A 24,254-nucleotide genomic window follows, 5' to 3' on the forward strand; every position below is an offset into this window, starting at 1 on the left:
TGGCAGCCTGAAGCTTCGTCTCCTAGACGAAGCGGAACAGAAACTACCTGGGTTAATCTATGTGAGAACCTAAGCAGCTGCCTTTGGTAGAAGGAAGCCTGTCCTTCCCTTATTTCCTTCAAGTTGACGGCGTGGAGAAACAACGGGCTTACGAAGCCAGGTTTCTTAGCCCTGCCGCCGGCCTCTCGATTACAGTTTACGCGGAATGTCAGGTGTTTGTGTATTATTACTGCAAGCAATTTACCTGGAAATCGATACCTCTGTCTCGCGGATCCGGCGAAGACAAGCGTACCACAGGTAAGAGGCACGTGGAGTTTGCTTATTTACGCACCTCTGGCTAATGCATGCGACGGCAGCAACCAGTAATAGCTTCGTATTAATTTAATAATCAACGTTAATTATGCCGTTGTTGATTGTCAAACAGGACAACCGAACGATGTATCAGGAAATATTTTTCTTTCCTACAACGATAAAGAGAAATGAGTTGGCACGATATTAAGACTTATTTCCGAAGTAACAAAATTGGAAATTTGGCGTACATATCTTATTTCGAAGAAAGAATCAACGCGTTCAAGGGACATGGTCGTTCTCCCCTACATTTTTTTCATGATCAAGCCAGTACTTTTCAAAAATTCATAAGCTCCCAATGCAGCGAAGTCAGACTTTTCTACAGAGTAATAGAACTTCCTAGCAAGGTGTATATATTATGCACAGACGCTCGCAACAAATTATGGCTCAGAAAATGAATTCTTCGCGTACTCCTGCAAACGAACCTCACAGAACGATGGCTGCGGTGGTTATTATCTTCGTTAAATATGTCTGACATGTCTGATACGACGTCCAACTTACACGAACGTATCAAGACACACTCTAAACCAACATAGTCTAACAAAGAGTACTTTTTTTTTCAAACAAACATTCTCGTATCTATAAAATATTATAACAAGTACTATATCTGAAATGTCTCATACGCTTATGCATTTTATTCTCATTCTGTGTACTTCTGTGCCTTTAAGTTAAGTTAAATTCTTAAACACCCGTAGTTTATAATAGTAAGCAACCTCATAATTAACACGTCGTAGGTCTTATTATAAATAATAAAAATATACCAGTCCAATAAAATTAACCAAACTCTTTTTCTTTCTGTTCCAGGTAAGTGTCCTCGCGGCTCCCTTTCGTCGATAAAATTTCGGGTGTCCAGCGGTGCGAACGCTGCGTGACAGGCCGGCCAGACGCCGATGAAGAACGCGGTAGTCGAAAGAGAATGGCATGACTCGCGGCCAAATTGGACGCCGGAATGACGAATCGTCGCGGTGCTCGTATGCGAAATTCAATTAGGCCGGGTTCAACGGTTAGCCCCGCGGCCTGCCTTCGAACGAGACCCGCGAGACTACGAGACGAGGAATGGCCAGTCAATTTCAACCGGCCGCGATCTCGAACACGATCGATGTCGCGGCTGATCGAGACCCGGCCCTCTCGGTCAACTCGTTTTTCCTCCGTTTCTCGATACTCCGCGCGGCCCTTGAAATATTGACAATCACGCTCCTACGGCGTGTAAAGGATTAAGCGGATGATGCACGACGAGCTGGATCGTTCTGAGGGCGTTTCACGGGCTCCGTGGAAAAAATTGCGCTCGCAAGCTGGAACGTCGCCGCTTTTTCAGGCCCGCGTTATCGACGAACGCCGTCAGAAAACGCTCCAGTAAAATTAAGCGTCAGGATTTCTCGGGAGATTCATGCTAATTCTTTGTTTGCTTTTTGCCCGGTGATTGATCGCCGACACTCTCGACTGTGTTGAAAAATAGAGGTGGGGAGTAAAGGTGGAACGGATGAAATACTGGTTTCTAGCTGTATAGTGCATGCATGCATTATCTGAGTGTAATCGTGAAGTCCCGAATTCGTTTCGGCCAAGTCCATTGTACTTGAGCTTTGTACCTCGGTTAGTAATGGGTGAAAGAATTTTAGTGGATTTATGAGAAGGCATGGCCAGGTTGCATTATCGTGTACTGCTCTGATATCGATGAAGATGTACTTCATGACAAGAAGGATATATCGTTTTTGTTCGTCGTTGTAAGAAAGACGAGGTACGTAACTCGTTGCATTGTGATTTCACGAAGTTACACGTAGCTTGACAAATTAAAATGAGTCGACCGTTCAAAGTAAATATGTGGAGAAGTTCGAACATGGGGTTAGATGATACCTGGAACTTGGTCGCTTTGGGAAATTTGCCGAAGAAGTTTAGATATTTGGGGACCTGTTCGTACAGTCGAAATTAGTTTGCTAGGCAATTTACAGAACATGGTCAAATGAAGAAATATTATTTTAGAAAACCATATAATTTTGAATACACTTCTGGGAATAATGGAGTACAGAAATCAATAACAGGGAACAATTTACATTAGAAATCACACTCTAAACGTAACTTCTCATATTATATTTCTGGAAGCTCGTTTCGCGTGATTTATCTGTTAAAAATTATTTTCCAATTGATTTGGAAGATAGCAAAAACTATGATTAACTGCTTTCCCAACTTTTACGATATATCTATATACTTGCAAATTCGCGTAAACGTTGGTTGCAGCTAACAGTTCCTCGAGAGCAAATAGGATTATAGTATAGCGATGGACGACACGGCTGGGACGTCGTCGCGTCCTACAGGCAGCTGGTTCGCGCGGCACCGAGCTAATTATTATAATTCCCACGACAACGCTGGCGCATTAAAAACTAATATCCCTGATGGGAGGTCAGAATTAATCATCGCCGGAACTGGACGCATCCAGTGACCCACTGAGACCGTGGACACGGTCCAGAAATAAGTAACTTCTCGAAAGGCCATCGGTCTCAACTCGACCTACGTGTCCGGTGAAAATGGCCAACTTGCGAATCGAAACGAACCGAGTTCGTTGACCTGTAAAAGGAATGCGCTCGTCGGTGATTAATGGCGAACCCCCACGATATTATCATTAAAGGATTGTTATTTATTTCCGGTGCAGCCGACGCATTTTTAAACCGAGACACTCCTTCCTTAGCGGTTCCTCAGATAATCGCCTGTTCGTGATACTTTCAATGGCACGATCGGTGAAATTGGTCGTCTTGGGACGTTTGTCGCGAGGTAAAACGAACGCAAAATGAATTTCCATGGAATTTATACTTCGAGCGTTCACATCTTCGAAATTGCTTTTATTATGTCGTAGAAGTTTCGGTTAAAATCGTTGTACCAAACTTTCAATTTTGGAAATTTCACATTTCGTTCGTTTGTTCAAAGGATCTCGAGGGCTTTAAAATTGGCTCTGGCAACAAAAATCTTTTTTTAATATTTCGTACCTTGTACTGTGGCACGGTTCCGATCAGCGTCGATAGTTAAACCAGCAGTCCTTGTTTAAGCGACAACGGAAACGTGTCACAGAGGCGACAGCTCCGACGAAATTAAAATTCTTTCGGCGGGAAAGTCGTAAAAGTGTACGCTAATTTCCGGGACGATCGCGCCGTAACGCGAGATAACGACCGCGATAACCGATTATAGGTCTGAATTATGATGGAAGTTTAAAACTGCCCCGCCTTCAATGGTAAACGCAATTAATTAACGAGAAACCGCCCGCTTATGAATTATTCGCCCGCCCTCTTTGCCTCCTTTCACCATCGCGTGGCTCGTGTTCGTAACATCAACGTTGAACAAGAGGCTGACGATTCCGTACGAGAACCCGCGTGCCATGAAAAGACAAATGTCCTCTGGAAATACGTCAAGAAAGAGAAAATCGTTTCGCCTAATGCGGCTCGTCTCTTCCTTCGATGCACGCTTCCGCTTATGAGAAAACATAATAAATTGTCACGTCGAAAGCAATCCCTGACAAAAGAATGGCTTTTCCAATTGACATTTGACGAGCTCGTATTACTGACAGATCGTTATGACATTGCATTCGATTACCCTAGATTCCGGCAGAACGCCCCTTTCGATTAGACGAAGCAATCGAATTATCAACTTCGAATTGGATCTACTAGCTTCCTATTAAAACTAGTTCGTTCCCTTAACTACGAAATTTAAAAGAAAAATTGCCCGAGTTATCGATCGATCACGAGTAACGTCGTTAGTGTTTATAACTGTTATAGAACTGTTTATAACATGCTATATTCCTGCTTCCTGGTATTCGATAGAAAACTGTCCAGTTACATGCGAGCCAATGATCGTACTAGGGCAGAGAGCAATTAGATCGATACTTTCAGATGCCTCGTGACCCTTATTTATTCAAGGAAGCTTGCTTGGACTTGACCAGCGTTTCGTGGAGGTCAAACACCTGATTCTCGTGGCGATACCGTGTTCGAGGCTTAAGCGTGCGACGAAGTGGGACTCGTTGGGACGTTTTAAAAATGACTGCGCCACTCGAACCGCCTACGTTCACTGACTCGCTATCGTTTCGTCTAAAGTGTCGTTGCTATCAAGGAGGAAAAGAGTAGTGGTACACGAACTGCTAGCATTGTGCTCTCAAGACCGGGAATTGCAACCGCGCGAGACTAGATAGCTTTAGATCCGATCAAAGCCTAAGGTAGAAATTTATTCTACGCTTAAAATCCGGAGTAAAGGTGTCCACGAGAAGCGAAAGGCAGGTAACGAGGTGCTTTTTTACTCGGTAGTCGATCAACAGTCGTCGACAATCGCGCACAATGGCAATATTTCACGCGGTCGTTTGCGCGTTCGAAGGCTAAAAGTTAACACCGGCACTTTCCCTGATCGGAACTCGTATTATTCTACAAGCGTATATTAATTTTAAAAAATAGAAATCCGCGGACTGCCCGCTGTACTGATCGAGTATGTAATCTCTTTTGCACGCTCTTCTTTCCTGGATAGGAAAATGCACGATCGAGCTCATTGGTTTCCGATTTCCTCATCGATAAAAACGGCTCGTTCTTAAAAATAAAATTTCCTCCAGCGCAAAGCGCGTGCAGCATGGAAATTAACGTTGGACCAACGTTTCGTGTTATTCCATTTGAGCTGCCCCATAAAATACAACGTTAACGAGTTTTCGCTTAAACGAACATTTAATAGAAAAACAAGTTTGCTCGATGTCGAAAACTTTCGAACCTTTCATTTCCAGAAATAATCGAATTAAAACACGAACTCCACTTATTTCCTTGACCGAGAAAATATCTGAGGCAACGAAGTTGACACCTCCTCGCCGTTCGCATATTTATCGAAAGGGAGACTAATGATCGCCGGGGGAAGAAGCGAATGGCAATAGCTCGGGCGAGCCTCGGTGACAGATACCAGCGTCGGTGGATCGATCGACTCGGGACGAAATAAAATATGCTCGCGGGAGCACGGTCGTAATTACGAGTGGCGAAGAAAAATACCGCGTGTCATTACCGGAGGGTTAAGCGAAACTGGTCCGATTGGTTTGTGCCACGAGAACAGCAGGTTGGAACGAAGCAGCATGGAGAGAGGGTGGAGAGAAGAAGAAGTTGGAAGAAAGACACGAAGAGGTAAGAGGGACGAAAGAAAGAAGGGCGAAACGATCGAGAAGAGGAATTACTCGGATAACTGAGAACGTGGAACGAATGAACGTAGGGAACGAAGCGAAACGAGCAAAGCTGTTTGGGAAGGGGCAAAGATGGAGGCTGCACTGAAAGCTAGGGTGAAAGGGACGGCTTGCGTGCCCGAACACGAGTTCAGTTTAGCTTCCGGTGGCTTGCATGCTACGAATCCACTTGTATTAGCCTGGTCGTACGAACTCCAGGCTCGTGGAGCTTCGATTACGTCGACTTTACGCCGCGATAGCAACAGAAACGTGTGTCTATAAGGGTATGCCTAGTACACGTGGTCGCGATAGAAGCCGTTTCAACCAGAGTTCACCCACGTCGCGAAAGCTAATCGCGTCGGTTGAATTAATTCCGCGGCTGAAAATGGCTCCTACCGACACGTTGGTGCTCGCTATTTCGAGGAGGATGGCTATCGCTTCGAAACGGCTAGTCGCCTTTTCCTCGATATACATTTGGGATAGGTAGTACGTGGTCGCTCAGATTTCGATTATTGCCCCCCAGAGCAATAGTGCGAATCGTTGATGAGCAATTCGGTTTATCGAGCGTTATCGGGAGTATGCTTGGCGAACAAGTTGATTTTGATTGTATAGGGAAGTGCTTCATTAGCAAACACAAGATTAGCTAAACCCGTTTCTGGAATGTTCTATTTGTAAAATTTCTTAGAGTTAGATCTACTTAACACATTAGTATTAAGACTCGAGCAAAATAAACTACTTGCACTCTATAGGATTAATATTATTACTGAATTTTTTAAATCAGAAATTACAAGTTACTTTTTGTGTGACAACGACAGGTCGGTGACGAAGAAAAAGTCTACAAGTGAATTTTATTAAAAAGTAGATTACAAGTCAGCTAACTGTTCCATTCAAGATGAAATTATAAACTCGTAAAAGTAAGCTACTTAAGACAACTTGTCTCTCGTCAATTCACTAACGTTATTGATTATTAAACTAGCTTAGAAGACCTGTCTATTCCTCGTGATAGATCAAATGTTACGATTGTTTAGGATTGACTGGCGTTTACACGTAGTGTACCGACTGATAAAAACAAACTACCGCTTATTACTGTGGGAAATAACTATTGGAACGATTGCTAAGAACTACAGATGACGAGAACTATTAGACTAGAGATGACAAGTAACTATTAGTTATGACAAGTGACGACTACGTATGACGAGTACCGACTTGTTGATGAGTAACGACTGACGATGGCAACTAGCAACTACGGAACATGATTAACTACGGCTTATTTCTAAAAGGCGATCAATTCGCAATCATCTCTTCCAATGCATCCGTAGCGCGATATTAACCTTGAACACAGGTAAAGAAGTTGGTTCCTGGTGGATAGCGACTTGGCAACAGGGTGAATCCCGCCAGTTCAAGACTTGTCATTACAAAATACCGAGATCCGTTAAGCCCGGTGTTTTAACACTTTACCGACCGATAACCGATTAATCGGTTTTTGTCGCCAACGCTTGCCGACCGATAGCCTATTAATCAGCTTTTTGTCGCCGATAATCTTTTTCATTATTTGAGCAGTAATTTGTTATTTAGTACTAAGGTACCTTGTTTAGTTGCGTCAATTGCGTCAGTTGCGTTGCTCTGTAAGCTCCCACAATTTTATACAAATTTGAAAAACTTACCATTCGCGATGAACGAAAAGAATTGGAGTCTAAACCGAAACAAAGCCAGCGCTAGGAAAAATCTGCACCTGACGGTCGGACGTGCGTATGCTGTTGAACCGCTAGCGGTCGATAAAGTATTAATTCCAGAAAATCCTTTGAAAAATCCTTTGTGACAGCTCGCTAGGAAACGAACAATGACATCTAACAAACGAATTTTCGCTAAGTGCGACATATGGGCTGCAGGCCGGCCTGTTAAGAAAATTTGTTGAATAGCGAACGAACAATATCTATTGTGTAGTCTGGTAGGATATTTTTATTCTTATAATTTGCTCGAAACTCATACGCTTACCGATCGTACTATCCACTCGACCCTCATCTTTAACGAGCAAAACGCTGTTCATTGAAAAGGATCGCCGAAGCAATTCGGACAATTTCGAGGAAGAAACACGGACGAAGTACGTGTCGACGCGACGAAAACGGGCCCGCTTTTTTATGATACTTCGAGCAGGGCTAGTTAAGTTAAATAATAAATGAAGATTGGCCCGAACAGTCTGTGCCGAGGGTTGGAACCGAGCCACTTTGATGTCTGGCGGCAGCCACCGATTATGGAATCAATTATTGCACGCCACTCTCTTTCGTTCTACGTCCCTTTTTCGCTGGAGTACCGACGCGGCTCGCCTTTCAGCCCGCCTCGCGTCGAATTCAGCCCCTTCCCCTTCCCCAGTCCAAAAGGCCAACAAGTCCTATCTCTGTCTTCTACATGTCAGCGTGAAAGAAGAAGATTTATTCCGTACAGGAAGAAATTGCCCGGTCGAACGGAGTCACGGAGATTCGATTCCACGAAAGGTCAGACCAGTGCAGGTTAAGGTCCACCCGCGTGTACAAGGATGCCGCTATTATCGTCGTATAATCTACGCCAATTACCTTCAGCGTACGAGAGTATCGCGGAAACAGGACCCTAACTGTCAGTACGTGGTTATTTCTTTCGGTCGTGAACCGATCGATCGAGTTCCAGCTTAACGACAAACCATATGATTTCGATAAAAACACCGATACAAGCAACGAAGAAGTAATTATATCGAAAACAAAGTCTAAAGTGCTCGAATAATTTGCTGTTCAAACGTCGAGTAATAGAAGAGAATGAGGAGATGAATACGATTATTTTTCGCATGAACGCAATGATAGGGTATTTATCCAAAAGCGTATACTTTATTACAGCTGATAAGCGTCTATAATACAAAAGCGCATGGTTATACTCTATCAATAATGTACAAACGCGAGAACAATATCGGAAATAATATTGGCGCTATTTTATAATAAATCGTCCGTCAACACTGACTTTTATTCTTCTTGCTCTCTTTGATGGAGATCACGTAACGTTGAGCGACTTTTAAAGGCGGCGAATACCCATTTGCGTAATTCGCGTCCTCAAATAAGACTTCGTATTCCTCGGTGGCTGTAGTGGGTGGTTGGTTCACGACTGCCTTATAGAAACAAGTCGTTTGAGGGTACAATGCCATCACGATGGATCCTTTGGGGAAAAGAGCATGAGGATCTGTTTCAGGATTAGCTCTCATCAATGGAAGAGGCACCACTCTTCGTCTCGACAAGGTGTGCCTGTCCTTTTGCTCCTCGTCGATATCGTCCACCTCGTATTTGTTCGTCGTAGGATTGAATTGAACCACTTCTGCCAAGATCCAATCCTCTTCTTCGGACCCCTTTACAAGGGCAGCCACCATGTCTCCCATTTTCGCGATATACGTAGGCTCTGCTGGGATTGCTCCACAAAGAGGGGGTGGTTTCGCCCCTGGTGTCTTACCTACGTACAAAGGGAGCGTTTGCGCCGTGCTCAACACCATCTTCATCAGAGCACCTCGACGGATAGTTTCTTTGTTTCCTGCATTCCGAGCCTGTATCCGTCGTTCGTTTCTAATTGCTCGAATTTCGTTGATTTTTCCCAATGCTTTACGCAGAATCTCTTCTTCCTGCTGAGAGTCGCCGATCGCTGCATTGAGATTCTTCAGCTTCTGTTGATAATACGGGGATACCTTGTCCTCCGGTGTTACTTTCTCGTAAGTTTTTATAATATTGTTCAGATTATGCTCTGAACGAATCCTTTGTGTTTCGATCTCGTGCACCAAGTGATACAGGTTCTTCAGTCGTTCCTGTATTTGGGTAGCTGCTGCATCAGCTGTGAATGGCATTTTGGATCGTTGAGATGAACGTAAAAGGAACTCGTGCAAGCGGATGTTTATCTTTCCATCTTCTGCCTGTGCATCTGAATACGCGCTCTGCGGATAGAAATAATAATTCTCCTTTGTTGACGAAAATATTCCAGTATAACTTAAGAGTTTATAATTATACATTACATCATACGCATCTAAATATTACGAAATACGTAAGATACTAGAAAGCTAATTAAATTAATTGAAAAAAAAGAAGTACCAGGAAATCTCCCATCGCGGAAGATTTGAACATGCGACCTCTACAACTAAAACTTAACACGCTGTACGCCACGCTACAACATTTCAGTTTTTGTCAATTAAATTTCAACGGTATTTAAAGTATATAATGAAATATCTTATTAATATATATCAATTTCAGTAAATATCACTACGCAGTTGTAATTCATCGATAAAATCTCATAAAAAGAAATTAATTTCTTCTCAGGTAATTTATAGGAAACCGGTTAGACAGCCAAGTTGATGAATCAACACAAACATAAAATGGCAGACGGTCGTAATAAAATATATGGAGATATAAACGTACCTCATTCTGCAGAAGAAAAATCTGTGTCCAATTCTTTGTAGTAAACTGTTGAATATTCACCTTTCTAACACGAAGTTACAGACAGCACTAAACCGTTTCAACGTCCTACAATCGACTGTCGGTTCGCTTCTGCGCCATACTGCTTCTCCCACCATTCTCAATTCTCTCTAGCACACGAAGCTTGGCTAAGGTAGTGCTGCCAGCTCGAGGCAAATACTTCAACCAACAAAGCCGCGATAATTTTGTCCGTTTCAATATATATATATATATACCTTTACAGTTGAATTTCTCGTTAATGATTTATATGAAATGTATTGTAAAGTCCGCACACGCAAGATGCCAGTTATAAAATGAAATGTAACGTAAATAACGTGGGATTAACAATACGATTTCACGAATCGACAACAGAAATAACGGTTATTTCAATGCACGAAACGAGGCGCTCGAAACAAATGTGACGTTATTGCAGCTTTCGATGCAACAGACGGAACCAAGAGATTGCAACATTTCCCGAATATTTCAATGTATGCACACTTTGACAGGAATCTGCACAAAGCGCGCGGGGCGTCGACTATTCCAATTTCGTCTTTCTTGTCAATGTTATATTGGTTCCTTCCTCAAGAAAATGGAACAATCTCGCAGTATTTTCAAACAAGAGGATTTCTTGATAGTACAGCGAATAGGAATTTCTGTAGAAAACACAACTGCCACAAGAATGAGGCGATGTTTATACGTATATATTTTATATTTCTTTATATGTCTAATAATCTACATTAATTTCACAGTGAAACTGCACTCTATAATGCATTTTATAAACGTAATCGCGAATTACACAAAATCAATGACGGAGTACTCGTGATAATCGAGTAAAGACTTCGATAAACGACCCGAAGAATAATCAATTCGTTGGTAAATTACACGGCCAGAGATGGTCGCGACAACTCGCATAAATCACCTAGCGCGGAAAAGCTCTCTATCGTTCTTGTTAGGTGGCGGATGATGTAGCGCCTCGACTCCGGTCTGATCGTGCATCAGAGGCGGTGTGCATCATCGCTAACGGCCGATAGCGATGCGAAACGCTTATAGTGGCTTCTCCGCGAAGAATCCCATGAACATCGCTGGGAGAAACTGCGTTCCAGCGTGAGCGCACCATAAACGTACATAAGTGCAAGGCGGCCAGGTTCTTACGAACTTCGTGACCTATTCGCAATGAGATGCGTGTCACGCGTGCCACTGGCGCGTACGTGGCCCTTACGCACACATAAGTCTGAAATCACAGCCGATTCAACCTGTTCCCAAGCGGTGTGAACAATGAGCCCGCAGAACGCGTGGGTTGAAATGTTATTTTGTTATTTTGGGAAATTTCCATTGATATGCCTGCGTGGGTTGGTTAGCAGCTAGGTAAGAGGAATATAATTTGTTTGAACACAGAAATGCAATTTCTTTGTTAGTCTCTTTGGTCTTTGATACAGGCGAACATAATTGATCGATACTTTAAGCATATGATTTCGCGATATAACTACCTTTTCTAGGTAGTTGCAATAATCATTAAGTGACATGGCACTATAACCGGACAAAAGGGCTATACATAAAAGCAATAAATTATTTGTACTTGAGCTATTTCTATAGAACAGAAGGCATTGTTCGCTCCGATTCTAAAATAGCCAACAACTTTACATACGCGTCATTAAAACTATTTTCAACGGATGATAAAAGCGAGTATGAAAAAAGAACTCTAATCGTCTGGTAAAAAAAAAGTCATTTGTGACGATGACTTTGACGCATGGAGTACGTTAACTCTCCAAACATCGTAGTCACACGTGCTTCAGTCTTGAGAAACTCTCTCTCACTCTCTCTTTCTCTCTCTTTCCCTTACCACTTTGTAATTATTACTCCTTTTGATTTATCCCTCTACCACGTCCATTTGTAACGAAGCCCCGGGAACAAATTATTTGCTCGTAAACGAAGAAAACAATAAATGATCCGACTTTATTATTACTGGATATTAAACTCTAATAGATTATCCCGGATTCGGTTGATCGATAGCGTCTGTCTTTTAACTCTCGCGTAGTATTAATTCCATTTTATTGCTGGTACCACTTTCCCACATACCAGGATGACGATCACGTTTCACCGAGCTTACGTGTACAGATAATATCCGCGTGCAGAGACCACGAGTCTGTCTCACACGCAACGATCCTAATGATCGAAGGACGTCGAAATTCAGCGGGACTCGTCAAACGCGCATTTGCACGGTCGTCGTGGTTCTCGTAGCCTGTAGCATTAACGTTACAATGTTTATTGCAACACCGTACGCGCGCGTGTTATGCAAGACAGATACAACGCTTGAAATCAGCAGGATATTGCGGGAGGGATCGTCTAATCTTATGGAGAGTTCGTCGTATATATCTCCGTTGCTGCTCGTGCAATTAGTGTACATTCGTACATACACGATGTATTATCAACGACCATCGTCCCTGTCATTTTGTTTCTAAGCATTGATTTATTGCCGGCGCGGTTGGCAGGGTAATTATTGACTACCATACTGGCGTGCTCTGCGTACTTTTCCTTGGCAAAATCGCGAACTGATAAGCGTTCGAGCGCTCGCTCGCGTCCCGCGTCTTTTGCATATAATGCTGAGAAATTCATTTGTCTTTAAATATGATTCATGGGTTCCTCTGTGCCTCGATGCCATTGAATCGTTCTGTACATGATAATTAGACATCAATGGGCCGGCGTTGTACGCCGATTAACAATTCAAATCAGCAGACGTTCTTACGACTTACTTTGCATCAATTAGGCATAAAATATTGTTCTAATGGCCGGGCCAGTACTTGCTACGTTTCAACGAGTACGATTTCTTCGTTGGAACAATTTCCTTCGGAATCCCCGTCGTTTTCTTAATTACCTAGACTCCCATCCACTTTTCACAGAATTCTGCTCGTGTAAATATTTTACAGGCTTCATTGAGCTACTCTAGTGTACGGCAAATGCCCAGAAAAGTAGGAAGGTTAAAATGTAATATTCCTATTCTTAGAAATTCGTCGCATTAATAACTACGCATCTACCGGAAAACGATATTCGGTGTTAGTTACTCATTCGTGGACTTCATCGTCGAAATTCACTCGCTTCTTCGTTGAGTGTTCGCAGGACTCGGACGTGAAAATCAATTCCTTTTTGCTCGACAGCCACTGGGCGAGGCCCAGAATGGGCCATTAAAACCAGTATTATGAAAGGCGACGAGCTTACCACTCACAATCCGCGATATTACACCGTATACTCGTACGTGCGTTTTCGAAGCGCGAAACAAGGCGTCTAACGAGGCGTAAGGAGATGTCGGGCCCCGGGGTACACTCGCGCACAATGCTATTCACTTTGCCACCCTGTCTGCTAGCTGATACTCATTCGAGCACACGGTTCGTCCAACGAATGTGGATTTCTGGATCGTCGCGTGTTTTTGAACATTCAATCTTTTCGATGACGTTCTAGAATCAAAATATCCACGATCAACTTGATTTTCTACAAGTTTCTTAATTTTATTACTAGTCCCTGTGATTAGCGTGTAATTTCCAAAAATCAAACAATTGACCTCCATGTAGTTGATAAATTGAGTTTCCGTGTAATTCAACTGTTCAAGTATCGTATCGAAAGATATCGCGCTTCGTTCATCTATAAAATTCTATCTGTTACCATTTTTCCGAGAGATATAAACAAACAATAGTATTGTTCGATACATTTATAGACAGCAGCATCAAAGAGCAAGAATGACGCGGGAAGGCGCACACGCGAAATTTATCATTGCACCCGTGACATTTATGCGCGGAGCACACGAACGAGAACAGTCAGAAAACACGAAGGAAAACAAAGAATCGCGTGGCAAAGGACGGAGGGATGCCGCATAAATCGAGGACGTTGGTCGAACAAGTCGATCGGTTCGATCGAACGATGCACGGATCGCGTATAGATCGACTTTCGATTTTCATCTAATATCGACGCTTTACAACGGCTGACTTAACGACCTGTTGCAGCCGTTAATCCGGCTACGATGCCGGATAGCAACCGGCATAAACGATATTTCAAACAAATCCTCGGCGCGGCTCGGAATGGAAATGTCAAACGCAGTGAACGTTGTTGCCGGTCGTTTCGACGTCGAGTGCGAGGCCTACGAGAGCAGGAAGAACGAAATCACGAGGAATTCAGCTCGTAAATCGAATCTCTGTTCGATGGCAGAAGGGAAATCGGTTCTTCGTGACTGGCATCTGTTTTCTCTCTTTTGTTTTGCGATCGGCTCGTTTGTCAAACGATGTAGCCGAGGAAACGAATTCGCGATCGAGCGGCTTTTCACGCGGCTAACTACTATACGTTCGAAAGGTGAAGAAAATTAGCATTCGAAGCCTCACGATTTCCTCTTATCCTTCAATCGCTGTGAAACTATTTTCTGGCGCTTGTTTATACATAGGATAGAACGTCCTTTCTCAGGATTAATAAAGTTCGTTACAGAGCATCAAAGGCGAATACATTTGTTTCGGAAAGATAAGAACAGACAACCGTATTAAGAAGTCATAAGGAAATTAAATTCGCGTACAGAAATTGTCTTAAAGAAGAATCCTCGTCATCTGTTTTCCTAGCGCTGTACTATCGTCCTTCTAATCGGTTAATCGCCAGAAAACAACATGTACCACTGCCTAACGTTGGCGCAACTCGCATCCGAAATCCAGCAAATTACCATTCTCTATATCGAGCCACATTATCGACCATCTGGAATATCTTATTCGCGATTCCGTGGCGTAATAACCGCGCGAGGTGTGATGAAAATGAATTGACTGCGCCGTCGAATGGATTTACATTTCGTGAGATTGTAAAACACGAGGAGAACTCGTGGAGATCATTTAAACAGAAACGGCCTGAGTCGTTTGAAAACATCACTGTCTGGTTTACCCTTCGCTATCTTGTTCGTCCTATCAAGTCCTTCTAAACGGGAAAAGAAAGAAAAACAAATATGAAAATGAATAAAATTAAAATGATTTTTTACTCGATACATATGAAACAAGTAGATTAGCATAAACGTGGCTTTAATTTGCACCCTTTATCTGGATTATCTCGTTTCCGGCCTGCAACGAGCGCGAAGAACACGTTCCAAATGAAACGTTTCCCTTTACGTAATCCTGTGCACGTGCCCTGATAAGATAAACGGTAACGTTTATCATATCTCGTGGAGATTTCATGTTATAGTACAACGTTGATAGGGAAAAGAGCAGAAGATCGAATCGCTGATTCTATAAACGAGTTCCGCAGGATCTTGGTGACGTTTGATTTACGACAACGTCCGGTCAAAGGTGCCAGAATTCTAGATACGTTTCTTTTATTCCTGTGGAGACAGGATACGTCCCTCGGACTCTGTATAATTCAAGAACACGGGCATTAACGCGATTGAATCGATGCTGTCTCCACGTCGATCCCTTCGTCGTCCTTCGTCAGTCGAAATCGATTTCCCCGCGTTATACGCGTTTTCCAGCGCGAGCAATTGGTCGCACGGGATTGGTTTAGTCCAGTATTTATACACGAGAATTTCTACGAAAGGTATTATTACATTTCCGAGATATCTCGTCAATATTCGTACGTACAGCAGATGAGTCACGTTGCAAATCGACGCTGCTTTTATCTCTGGATGTGATAAATTACCTACGCGAATCCCTTCGAAACTTATAAATATTGAGGCGACGTATCTCGGATCAGAAAGCAGGCTGTGTATAAACAAGAATTTTATCCTTCGATTAGCGTGGGTATATTATTCTCTTTATTCACCGTGATACGTGCAATTTAATGTACAGAAGTTTTTACTGATCTTGTTTTAATTTAATTTTGATTAGATCGTTCATTTTCAAACTTTAAACGAAAATGCGATCGCGTATATGTCACAAGGTGAACGAACGGGAAAAACTGCGAGGGTCGTATTATTTTAAGCGGTGCGGTGCGATAGCTGCACTTGAATAATTAAAACGGCCTTTCCCACCTTTCTCGATGTTACTTTTTTTTTGGTGGATTGACACCGGCAAAGGCGAAAGAAGAGAAAGAGTAAGCGTACGTGTCCGTCCGAAAAGTTCGGAGGCAGCGACAAGAGAAGAGGGTCTGAAAGAGGGGTTGAAACTGCGCCTGACTGACACGTTCGCCCCAGTGACAGGTCGACGAGCGTATTAATAATAAATGCAAACGGCTAACATCAATTTCTCTCTGACTTCCTCCAACCTAGCCTCACCCTCGGCGACTACCTCAAACCACTCTTTCTAAAATTTGCCTCCTCGAACCGAAGAGAGCTCATCCACCCCTTTATCTAGTCGCTCGTTTTGCTTGCTTACACGCCAACTTCGACCAGACGCTTGTCAACCGGTCGACCCTGCCGAGACCCGGAGAAAGAGCTCGAGACACCGGACAAACTGCAAATTGGTACGAGCCTTGTCTTTCTTCTCTGTCTGTCTGTCTCTCTCCCTCTCTCTTTCTATCTCTCTCTCTCTCTCTCTGTTCCCGTTTCTATCTGTCTGTATCTCTCTCTCTCTCTCCTTTTACGCTATCGTGTAAGCTTTTCCATGGTTTTGGAGCGGTATTAAACTTTGGTTAGGTTGACAATCAGCCCCGACCCGCGATACTTTCCCCTTCGAGTTTGCTGATAATTCAGACTAGCTTGTTAAAAGCCCTGCCGCTTATAACAGAGCGTACTCGTGAAGTTGACGTTTTAAACGATTTTCAAAATTTAATACGCAAGTTCAGAAGCTGATAAATACGCAGTTTGAAATTTCGTTTGGTTTATGGTGTTTTTTAAAGGAAGGTCGGCGTAAAAGCGTCTGTTCGAGTATGTCACAGCCATTTTCAAGGGAATTTTGTGGCCGACAATAAGATTTGTCGTAGAAGCCACGGAGCATTCTCCATCCGAGTTGCAAAACGAGGAACAGTCTTCTAGGTTTGCGCGATCGAGAAAAGGGGAACGACATACGAGAAGAAAGCGACTGCAGATGGTACGTCAAAGGAAACACGGTAGAGATTTCCCTCGTTAAATGGCTCTTTCGAATGCGATGAAAGGGGCGGGGTACACTGGAAAAGAGGAGCGTAGTTGCGACATGGCAAGCCACCTTTATCGGTGGCCAGATGCACTTCCTTCGTGGACAACCTCCTTTCCTTTCTTCTGCAGTTTTCCCTTTTTTCTTTTTTTTCTTTTTCCTCTTTTTTTTTTTTTTTTTTTGCTAGTCAGACCTTAACAGCGTTCGATGTAGCGAATCTTCGTTTCGCATACTCCTGGATAAGAGCCAGGATTGTCGGTTGAGACCGATTCTTTATCTCTCCTTGGTGTAAATGGCGGTACGGATAGGGGAAGGGATCGAGCTGTACCGCGTGTTTCATCGATTAAACAAGACGAAGGGGTCCGAAACTGTTGGAAAAAAGTTTTCGAATACACGGAGACCCGGTCGATAACCGGGGCTTCTCATCTCCCTAACTAAAATCACGGTTCTCCACTTAGCGGGGGATTTATACGAGCCAAGTTGAAATCGAATCCTGTACAGATGGAATTTTAAATTCGCCGCGTCGGTTATAAATGGTCTCTCTGCTGCTTAACGCGTCGAAACTTACGTGCACTTGCCGTACGGAGTAAGAGAAGAACTGGAGCGTACGATCGATGAAAGTAGTTACCGCAGAGATACTGTTCGACGAAACAAAGCCACGCCGAGGACGGGAAACCGAATCGGAACGGCTCGGTCGAGAACGAGTTAACGATGTTCATCAAAGTTGCGGAAACAGGGCCGAGCACGAACGAAAAGACGAGACGAAGCCGCGGGATACGGGGGAACGAATTAACAGCGAACGAGATTTATGATAATTCCCGATCGGATCGCAACCACGACGAAGTTAGGCCGCGGTCTTAAGCCGACCAGTTTCACCGCGAAGTATTCAATTACATCATTTCAATAAACCCGACAAAGTTGTAGTTAATCGTTCTGCGAGTCTACATCGTGTAAACTGGAAACTGCCAATGGAAAACTGGTCTGCTTTATGCGTTTCCGGCTCATAGATAATTTATAAGAGAATTTTTTTGCCACGACTAGACACGACTGGCAGCGTGAATAGGTGAGAAAAGGAAGAAATAATAAGATCGTGGTAATTTCGTTGTCAATACTACGCGCGCAATTACCAGTCTCGTAGCGGATGAGTCGCGTCGACGGTAATCTATGGGAGCAATAGGAGAACTAGAGGATCGTTTCGCAAGCAAGGAGGACGGGATACAACCAGCGCGGGACGAGAAACTATACGTATAACTAAAAACATGAAAGCGTAGCGTGGACGCAGAGTTCCCGGTGAACACCGAGATAAATAGCATTGTAAACCGGCCAGGGATACGAGTACGTTGCTCGTTTACAGGAATTCCTCAAGTCATATATACCTTAACGCTGCCCTCTAAGCGACGTGCCGATCGTCGATCGAGAGTATCGATAAGTCGATCGATGCCGAATACCATCCCGGAGAAAAGCAGGAACGCGAAGTAGAACTAGGATGAGGGAGGAGGAAGCGAGAGAAGGTCTGAAAGAGAAGAAAAAATGCGTAGAAGGGGACAAAGATATGGAGGAGATACGGAAGGTGGAGAAAGAAGCGACGATGAGAAAGAGGAGTAGAATTAGAAGGAAAAAGTGTGGAGGAAACGTACGCTGGAAGAAGAAGAAAGAAAGGAAGCACTGGCTGGTATTGAGATGCCTGTATGCAAAGCGGAGGCACTCGTTCTTCTGTAACGAGCCACGACACGGTAATAAGAAAGCGAAAGGATCCCGTATGCGCTGCGAGCGCATGTTAATTACCGACAATTACAAACCCAATAAATACCGTATTTATGACTCCCCACGTATAAGCCAGCCGGCCGTGGGACGCACACCTACCAATATATCGTACGCACGGGTCGCACGCACCTACGACGCGTTGCTCCGGCTCTTATGGTTACAGGGCCGCATCGTCTTCCAATAAAATTTTCACTGAAATATCTTTTCAACAGTTGTACAGATAATATACGATTTTTTGATACTATAAGTATGTTGATTTTGCGCGTCGCTATAATTGCAGTTAATTAATCCCCGAAGGAACGAGATATATACGCAGTTTGGAGTATGTGAAAGTTGAGCGGGTTATTCAGAAGTTATAGGAATCTCTCGTATGTGTGTGCAACGTTTCGCAACTATTTTATTTGGTAGACAAGAATATTTATTGAAATAAATTGCTCTGCAATACAATCTGCTTATTGTTTGTTTCGAATAAAACTGATGGAAAATGAAAGTTAATGGATATATCGATGGAAGCGGTATAATGTGATATTTCAACTCCGTTGTGGTTTAAGATTCTACATAACCTTTAAAGTCTATAAAGAGTATAATTCCATCACATTACTGCGATGCGACCTTCCTTCGAAGTGTAATAAGTTAACGCTTAAAGATCCGTGAGATAGCTCCAATTATTCGTTAAACGAAAGTACGCAGGTTCATTAGGCAAAGTACAATGAAGACTGCAAGATATTTTTCAGCTTAGAAAGTCAAATATAACGACGCGTCACTAATTTCGAACGAATTAAATGTCGAACGATCCGTGATACGTCCCTGGTCGACTCGCGTGTATTACTCACAATCAGAAGCTGATGCTTTTGCGCCCGCTTTATGTTATGTAAATGCAGAGTGTCGTTGGATGTAGCCAGCGCGGCGCGCCGGAGCTATCGGCCAATAACGTTCGCGCTTTTCTTCGGGCAACCGAGTGCCTGATTTTCCTGTGACTTACAAGCGCGACTCTTTCTCTGTGCGTCGGTACCGATCGTACCACCCCGATATCTCCGCGACTCTCGCATTAAACCAGGACCAGCGTGTTTCTTTTTGCGCGGCGGACGTACCCGCAGGCGAGTCCACCGTGAAAACGAACAACAACGATCGGAGGCGCTAACGATCACCGAGATACGGTATGATTTGCGCTCGATCGATTCGCTGCGCTCGCAAAAACCGCCTTCCCGTAAGTGCCGTAAGTCGATTATTACTGCCACACCCCGTCGTTACGTATACAGTGTGTGTCCTGTGGCTGGATTTTCAGCAGCACGTGTGTCGTGCACGCCTAACAGGGTCGGAAGAATGCGGTAGAAGAAGGTTGTGGCATACGCGGAAGTATTCGTCGGTAGTGTCTATCGTTAGCACGAATTGCATACGCGCCGGTTCGTGATGAGGCCACGATGAGATCGTAATCAACGAATAACGCGCGGATGCGCGGCAAGCGTAGTATTGGAAATTAATTTCCGGTCCGAATATCTCGTACCTCTTCTCTCTCTTAGAGATCCAAGAACAGACGTCTTCCTTTTAAGATCGTTTCTACGTACGCTGCACGAGCCTCCGTGGCTGCTGTTACGTAATGGCCTCTGCAACTACGATTGGCTTTGAACAAATATATGGCTGGTATTATACGTACGAAAAGGTTTGTCTGCGAAAATTTATTGAAAGGTGAAAACACCTCTTGGTATTCGTATCGTGGTTTGTAGCGTACAAAGAGAGGGTCATTTGTTGACGCTGTTCGCGTTCCGATTAATAATTAGCGCGTCACTGACACGAGGCGAAATTCGTTACGCTGTCGATGGACTGTACGACCGTACCGTATTGTATTCAACTGAATTATACGCCAATAAACTCGTTGCCTGAAACAATAAATAGAATAATAGGCGGATCGAGGATCCTATCGTTAACATCGACGAAACATGATCGGGAGGAATGATTGTATAAATTTCGTGTTTGTTGAAAAATGCAAATTTCCAAGAGAAACAAAAGATTGAAAAAATACAAAGACATACATTGTTCGTGGCTTATCGATCAAAACGTCTAAAACGTTCCTCCGCATGAAAAGATCGGAGTCGAATGTCCTAGTTTCGGGTCTGGATCCATATAACGATGGATCGACGACGATGCGGGACAGAGATCGGTCGTGTCGATGGAACAAAATGCTGGAACGCACACAGAGTGTACATATTTCGACGGGAGAATCGAGCTGGCGACACAACTGGTTATGTATATGAAAGACATCGTGCGTGGTATGGGCAACACATGTCACATATTAACAGGTTGTCCCATTAAACGATTTGGCACCTCATCGCCCGACCCCCTTCTTCGTCACCGAGGACAGCCGCGATTCGCTTTATCTTGCGAATTTGAATATACCCGAAAAATAAAGGAGTCAAGGTGCATTCAATTATAATTGAGAGGTTGTCGACGCTACGATAATGTCGACTACTCGTTTTCTGCGCGTCGACACGTGTGAATCCCGTTCGACATGCGTACCTGTGGTATCGCGCACCGATTCATTGATTAAAAAGAAAGGGAAAGAGACGAATAAAATACGGGCGCGCTGGCCGAGAAAGGAAAGCGAAAACGCGACCGTTTTATTGTTAATACGCACTCTGACAGTACGCACACTCCGCGAGACATTCACGAAAAAGGGCAACGGCAGGTTCGTCGGTGCACCAAAAGGAAACGTGTCGCGTCAAGAAAGTGCAATTAATCGTTGCACCGTGTTGTTGGACGTCGATGTGTACCTGGGAAGATGCGTGTTTATTTCGCAAGAGTAATCATCTTCTGCGTCTGTGCATCGTTAGGCGACTCGTAGAGATCGAAGATAAATATATTAAACGGTGAGAAGATATGGCGAATGGGGTACGCCTAAATACGTTCTTATTGCGGTCGCTGTTTCGTTGGCGCGGTTATAGTTCGGTGATTATTAAATGGATAAATTCGATGGGAACGGAAAAAGGACGGGAAGACGCCAATCGGTTACGTATTGAATTTCATTTCGCTTAAGCTTGATCGTCGGTTGTCGAGCCACCCTGTAGATGGTAATATCGTGAGCGCAATATAAGAGTCCGAACAACACGCGTGGCTATCTCGAGGTATCTTAAGACTCGAGTACCAAAACGTGTTCCTACCCAAATAAAGGCCACGGAGTCAACGGGACGAGATATGATAAAAATAACGAATGTTATTGCTAACTGCTAACGAGTCAAAGTACCGAGCGTGGGTATCGTCCTCGATAAAAAACCTCCTGGCCCACGGAATTCATTTATTGTTTCTCCTTTTTCTCGGGGCGTTCCTCATTCCTCCGCATCGAGTCGCGTCGCGGTCCGGCCATTATCGCAAATTTCCGTTTCGCTGACGCCACTTGTCAATTAAGGCGTCCCCGCTACCTCCACGCTGTGCACCTGCGACGTTTATTCGGTCGAAGGCGATCCGATTTATCGGCTAGCTTCTCTGAAATTCCTTCGTCGCGCTTCGATTACCGTCGAGCAACCGCTCGATAAACATCGGCTAGAACATACATAGCGAACAGGACCCCGGGTAACTACTATCACGATACAGCGTGTTGCTCGTGCTGTGGTATTATAGGATTCAGCCGCGTTATTAAATTTATCGTAATCAAGTTATCTATCAGGGTAGTCGATTTATGACAAGTATCAATTAATCCTCGAGCTGTACACAATTATCGAACTTGTCGTGCTGGAAATCAGCACATCGTTTACGGTAACCGAGATATACTTCGGAAACATTTCCTGCCCATTACAGGATAATTAATATGCAACACGGCCGCTTTGTAGGATATCGACTGCGTAGAGCATTAAATTACTTCGACGCTTTCCCAGCTTCACAGGATACATGTCTAAATTGCCAGGGAACACACAGACATTCCTTCCGAATTAAATCGGGGTAACTCCGACGCGAGGCTCTACACCATCCAACTATAACTCTCTTCACCGAACCGTATACCGTTTCCATCTCGTAACGAACACACGCCGCTGCGACTCGAATCGAAACCCTTCTCTGCCCGGCGTCAATTATCGCCTCGTTAATACGTAGTATTAACTATGTTGCACACGTGTCAAGTCGTGCGCGGCACGTGTTTCCACGTCGCGATACAGGTGTTCGTCACGGTACGCTCTCAGGGGGTCGGAGTCGCTTCATGAATTTGGGAATAATAACCGGCTAGGACGCGGGTTTACGGTTGAACCGCAGAACAAACAGTCGCGGAATACTCTGCATAGCGGCTCTGTTTGCACACCGTCAGCGCCCTCGTTCTCTCGCTCATGCCACCCTCGCGTTAATGTAACACACGAATCTCGTAGCGAGTTGTATATACGAAGGTTCCCTCTGTCTCAACGTCGCAAACCGCTGGCTTCGAGCGTCGAGTGTAAATTAAACACACTTTTCCTATCGAATCCTGGCTATCGCAGAGTCGATACGAAACCTTATACCAAACTTATCGATGAAGTATTTCATTAGCTAAAGTCAAAGTAACTTCGATGATTGACTTTTCGATAACTTTTCTTCAAGTTTCAGGGACAATGTGGAACTATGAGAAATAGTTGATGCGAAATATTAACTTTCGTGAAATACTCGAGGCTGCACGAAGCAGAATGTAAAAGCTGTTCCTGTTTTGAAACCCAGTTCCAAGCGAACTGAAAGCATAGTTCTACGCTCGCTGTTATTGCGATTGTCTCGGGCACAGTAGCATCCGTCGATGTCTTTGTTTTGCATTTGCATGCAGTTCGATTGCAAGCCGGCGGGTGCATTCGCGCGGAAAGGTTATTGGTTTTCTCGTGGCTCGCGCGGCGAACGAGCCTCTGAAAATGATTACCAATCTCAGACGGTGGCGGGTAGACATTAGTAACCGATAGATCGGATGAAGAAGGTACCGGGGTTAAATTAACTCCCTGGCGAAGGTAGCGGCGACACACAGGGGCGAACGAGACCTGGAAACCGAAACGACCGAGGGGCGTGCAGAGGTAGCAAGTAGGTATTAGCGGAGATTAATCGAACAGCATGCCCGTACTCTACATCTACAGGTGCACGTAAGCCGATGGGTTGGGTATCTTCGGACCTGGAACGAGGCTCCGCAGTTTCAGATAGAGGAAGAAGGAAAGAAGGAAGGGAGGAGGGAGAAAAGCGACTGGAACTTAAGTGGTGAGAAATAGAGAAGGATAGAACACAGGGTGCTCGTGATTAGTTACATACCTAGTTACTCTGTAGGGGTACCAAAGTGGAAGATTTCGTCCTTTCCGGTAGGAAATCTTGGGAAGGAGACATCGCCGAGGGACCACTATCTTCGGTCTATCTAGACGCATCGGTCTCTTTTCCCTTCTTCCTCTTCTGACTCGCAGGAAACGCAATCGTCGTTCGTTTCTCGAACCGTTACTCGAAATTAGATGTTTCTCAGCGAACGATACGTTATCTGAAAACGAGTTTACGATCGCTCTCGCGAGGTTGAGTTTATGAACTGTAAAATGGAGTAGG

General features: G+C 44.1%; 1 protein-coding gene and 1 long non-coding RNA gene across 3 annotated transcripts in view; both read right to left on the reverse strand.

Annotated features, from left to right (window-relative positions):
* The window catches only part of LOC143302865 (uncharacterized), a 263,160-nt gene that overhangs the window by 13,696 nt on the left and 225,210 nt on the right, over positions 1–24,254 (reverse strand). The window lies entirely within an intron of this gene.
* Sgf29 (SAGA-associated factor 29) lies at positions 8,345–10,079 on the reverse strand. The gene is made up of 2 exons (XM_033339987.2): positions 9,925–10,079; positions 8,345–9,446 (listed from the first exon to the last, which is right to left on the reverse strand). The coding sequence occupies exon 2, from the start codon at positions 9,357–9,359 to the stop codon at positions 8,484–8,486; it is 876 nt and encodes a 291-aa protein (XP_033195878.1). The 5' UTR covers positions 9,360–9,446; positions 9,925–10,079; the 3' UTR covers positions 8,345–8,483.

This window comes from Bombus vancouverensis, chromosome 6 (assembly GCF_051014615.1).
Source record: "Bombus vancouverensis nearcticus chromosome 6, iyBomVanc1_principal, whole genome shotgun sequence".
Classification (NCBI taxonomy): Eukaryota; Metazoa; Arthropoda; class Insecta; order Hymenoptera; family Apidae; genus Bombus; species Bombus vancouverensis.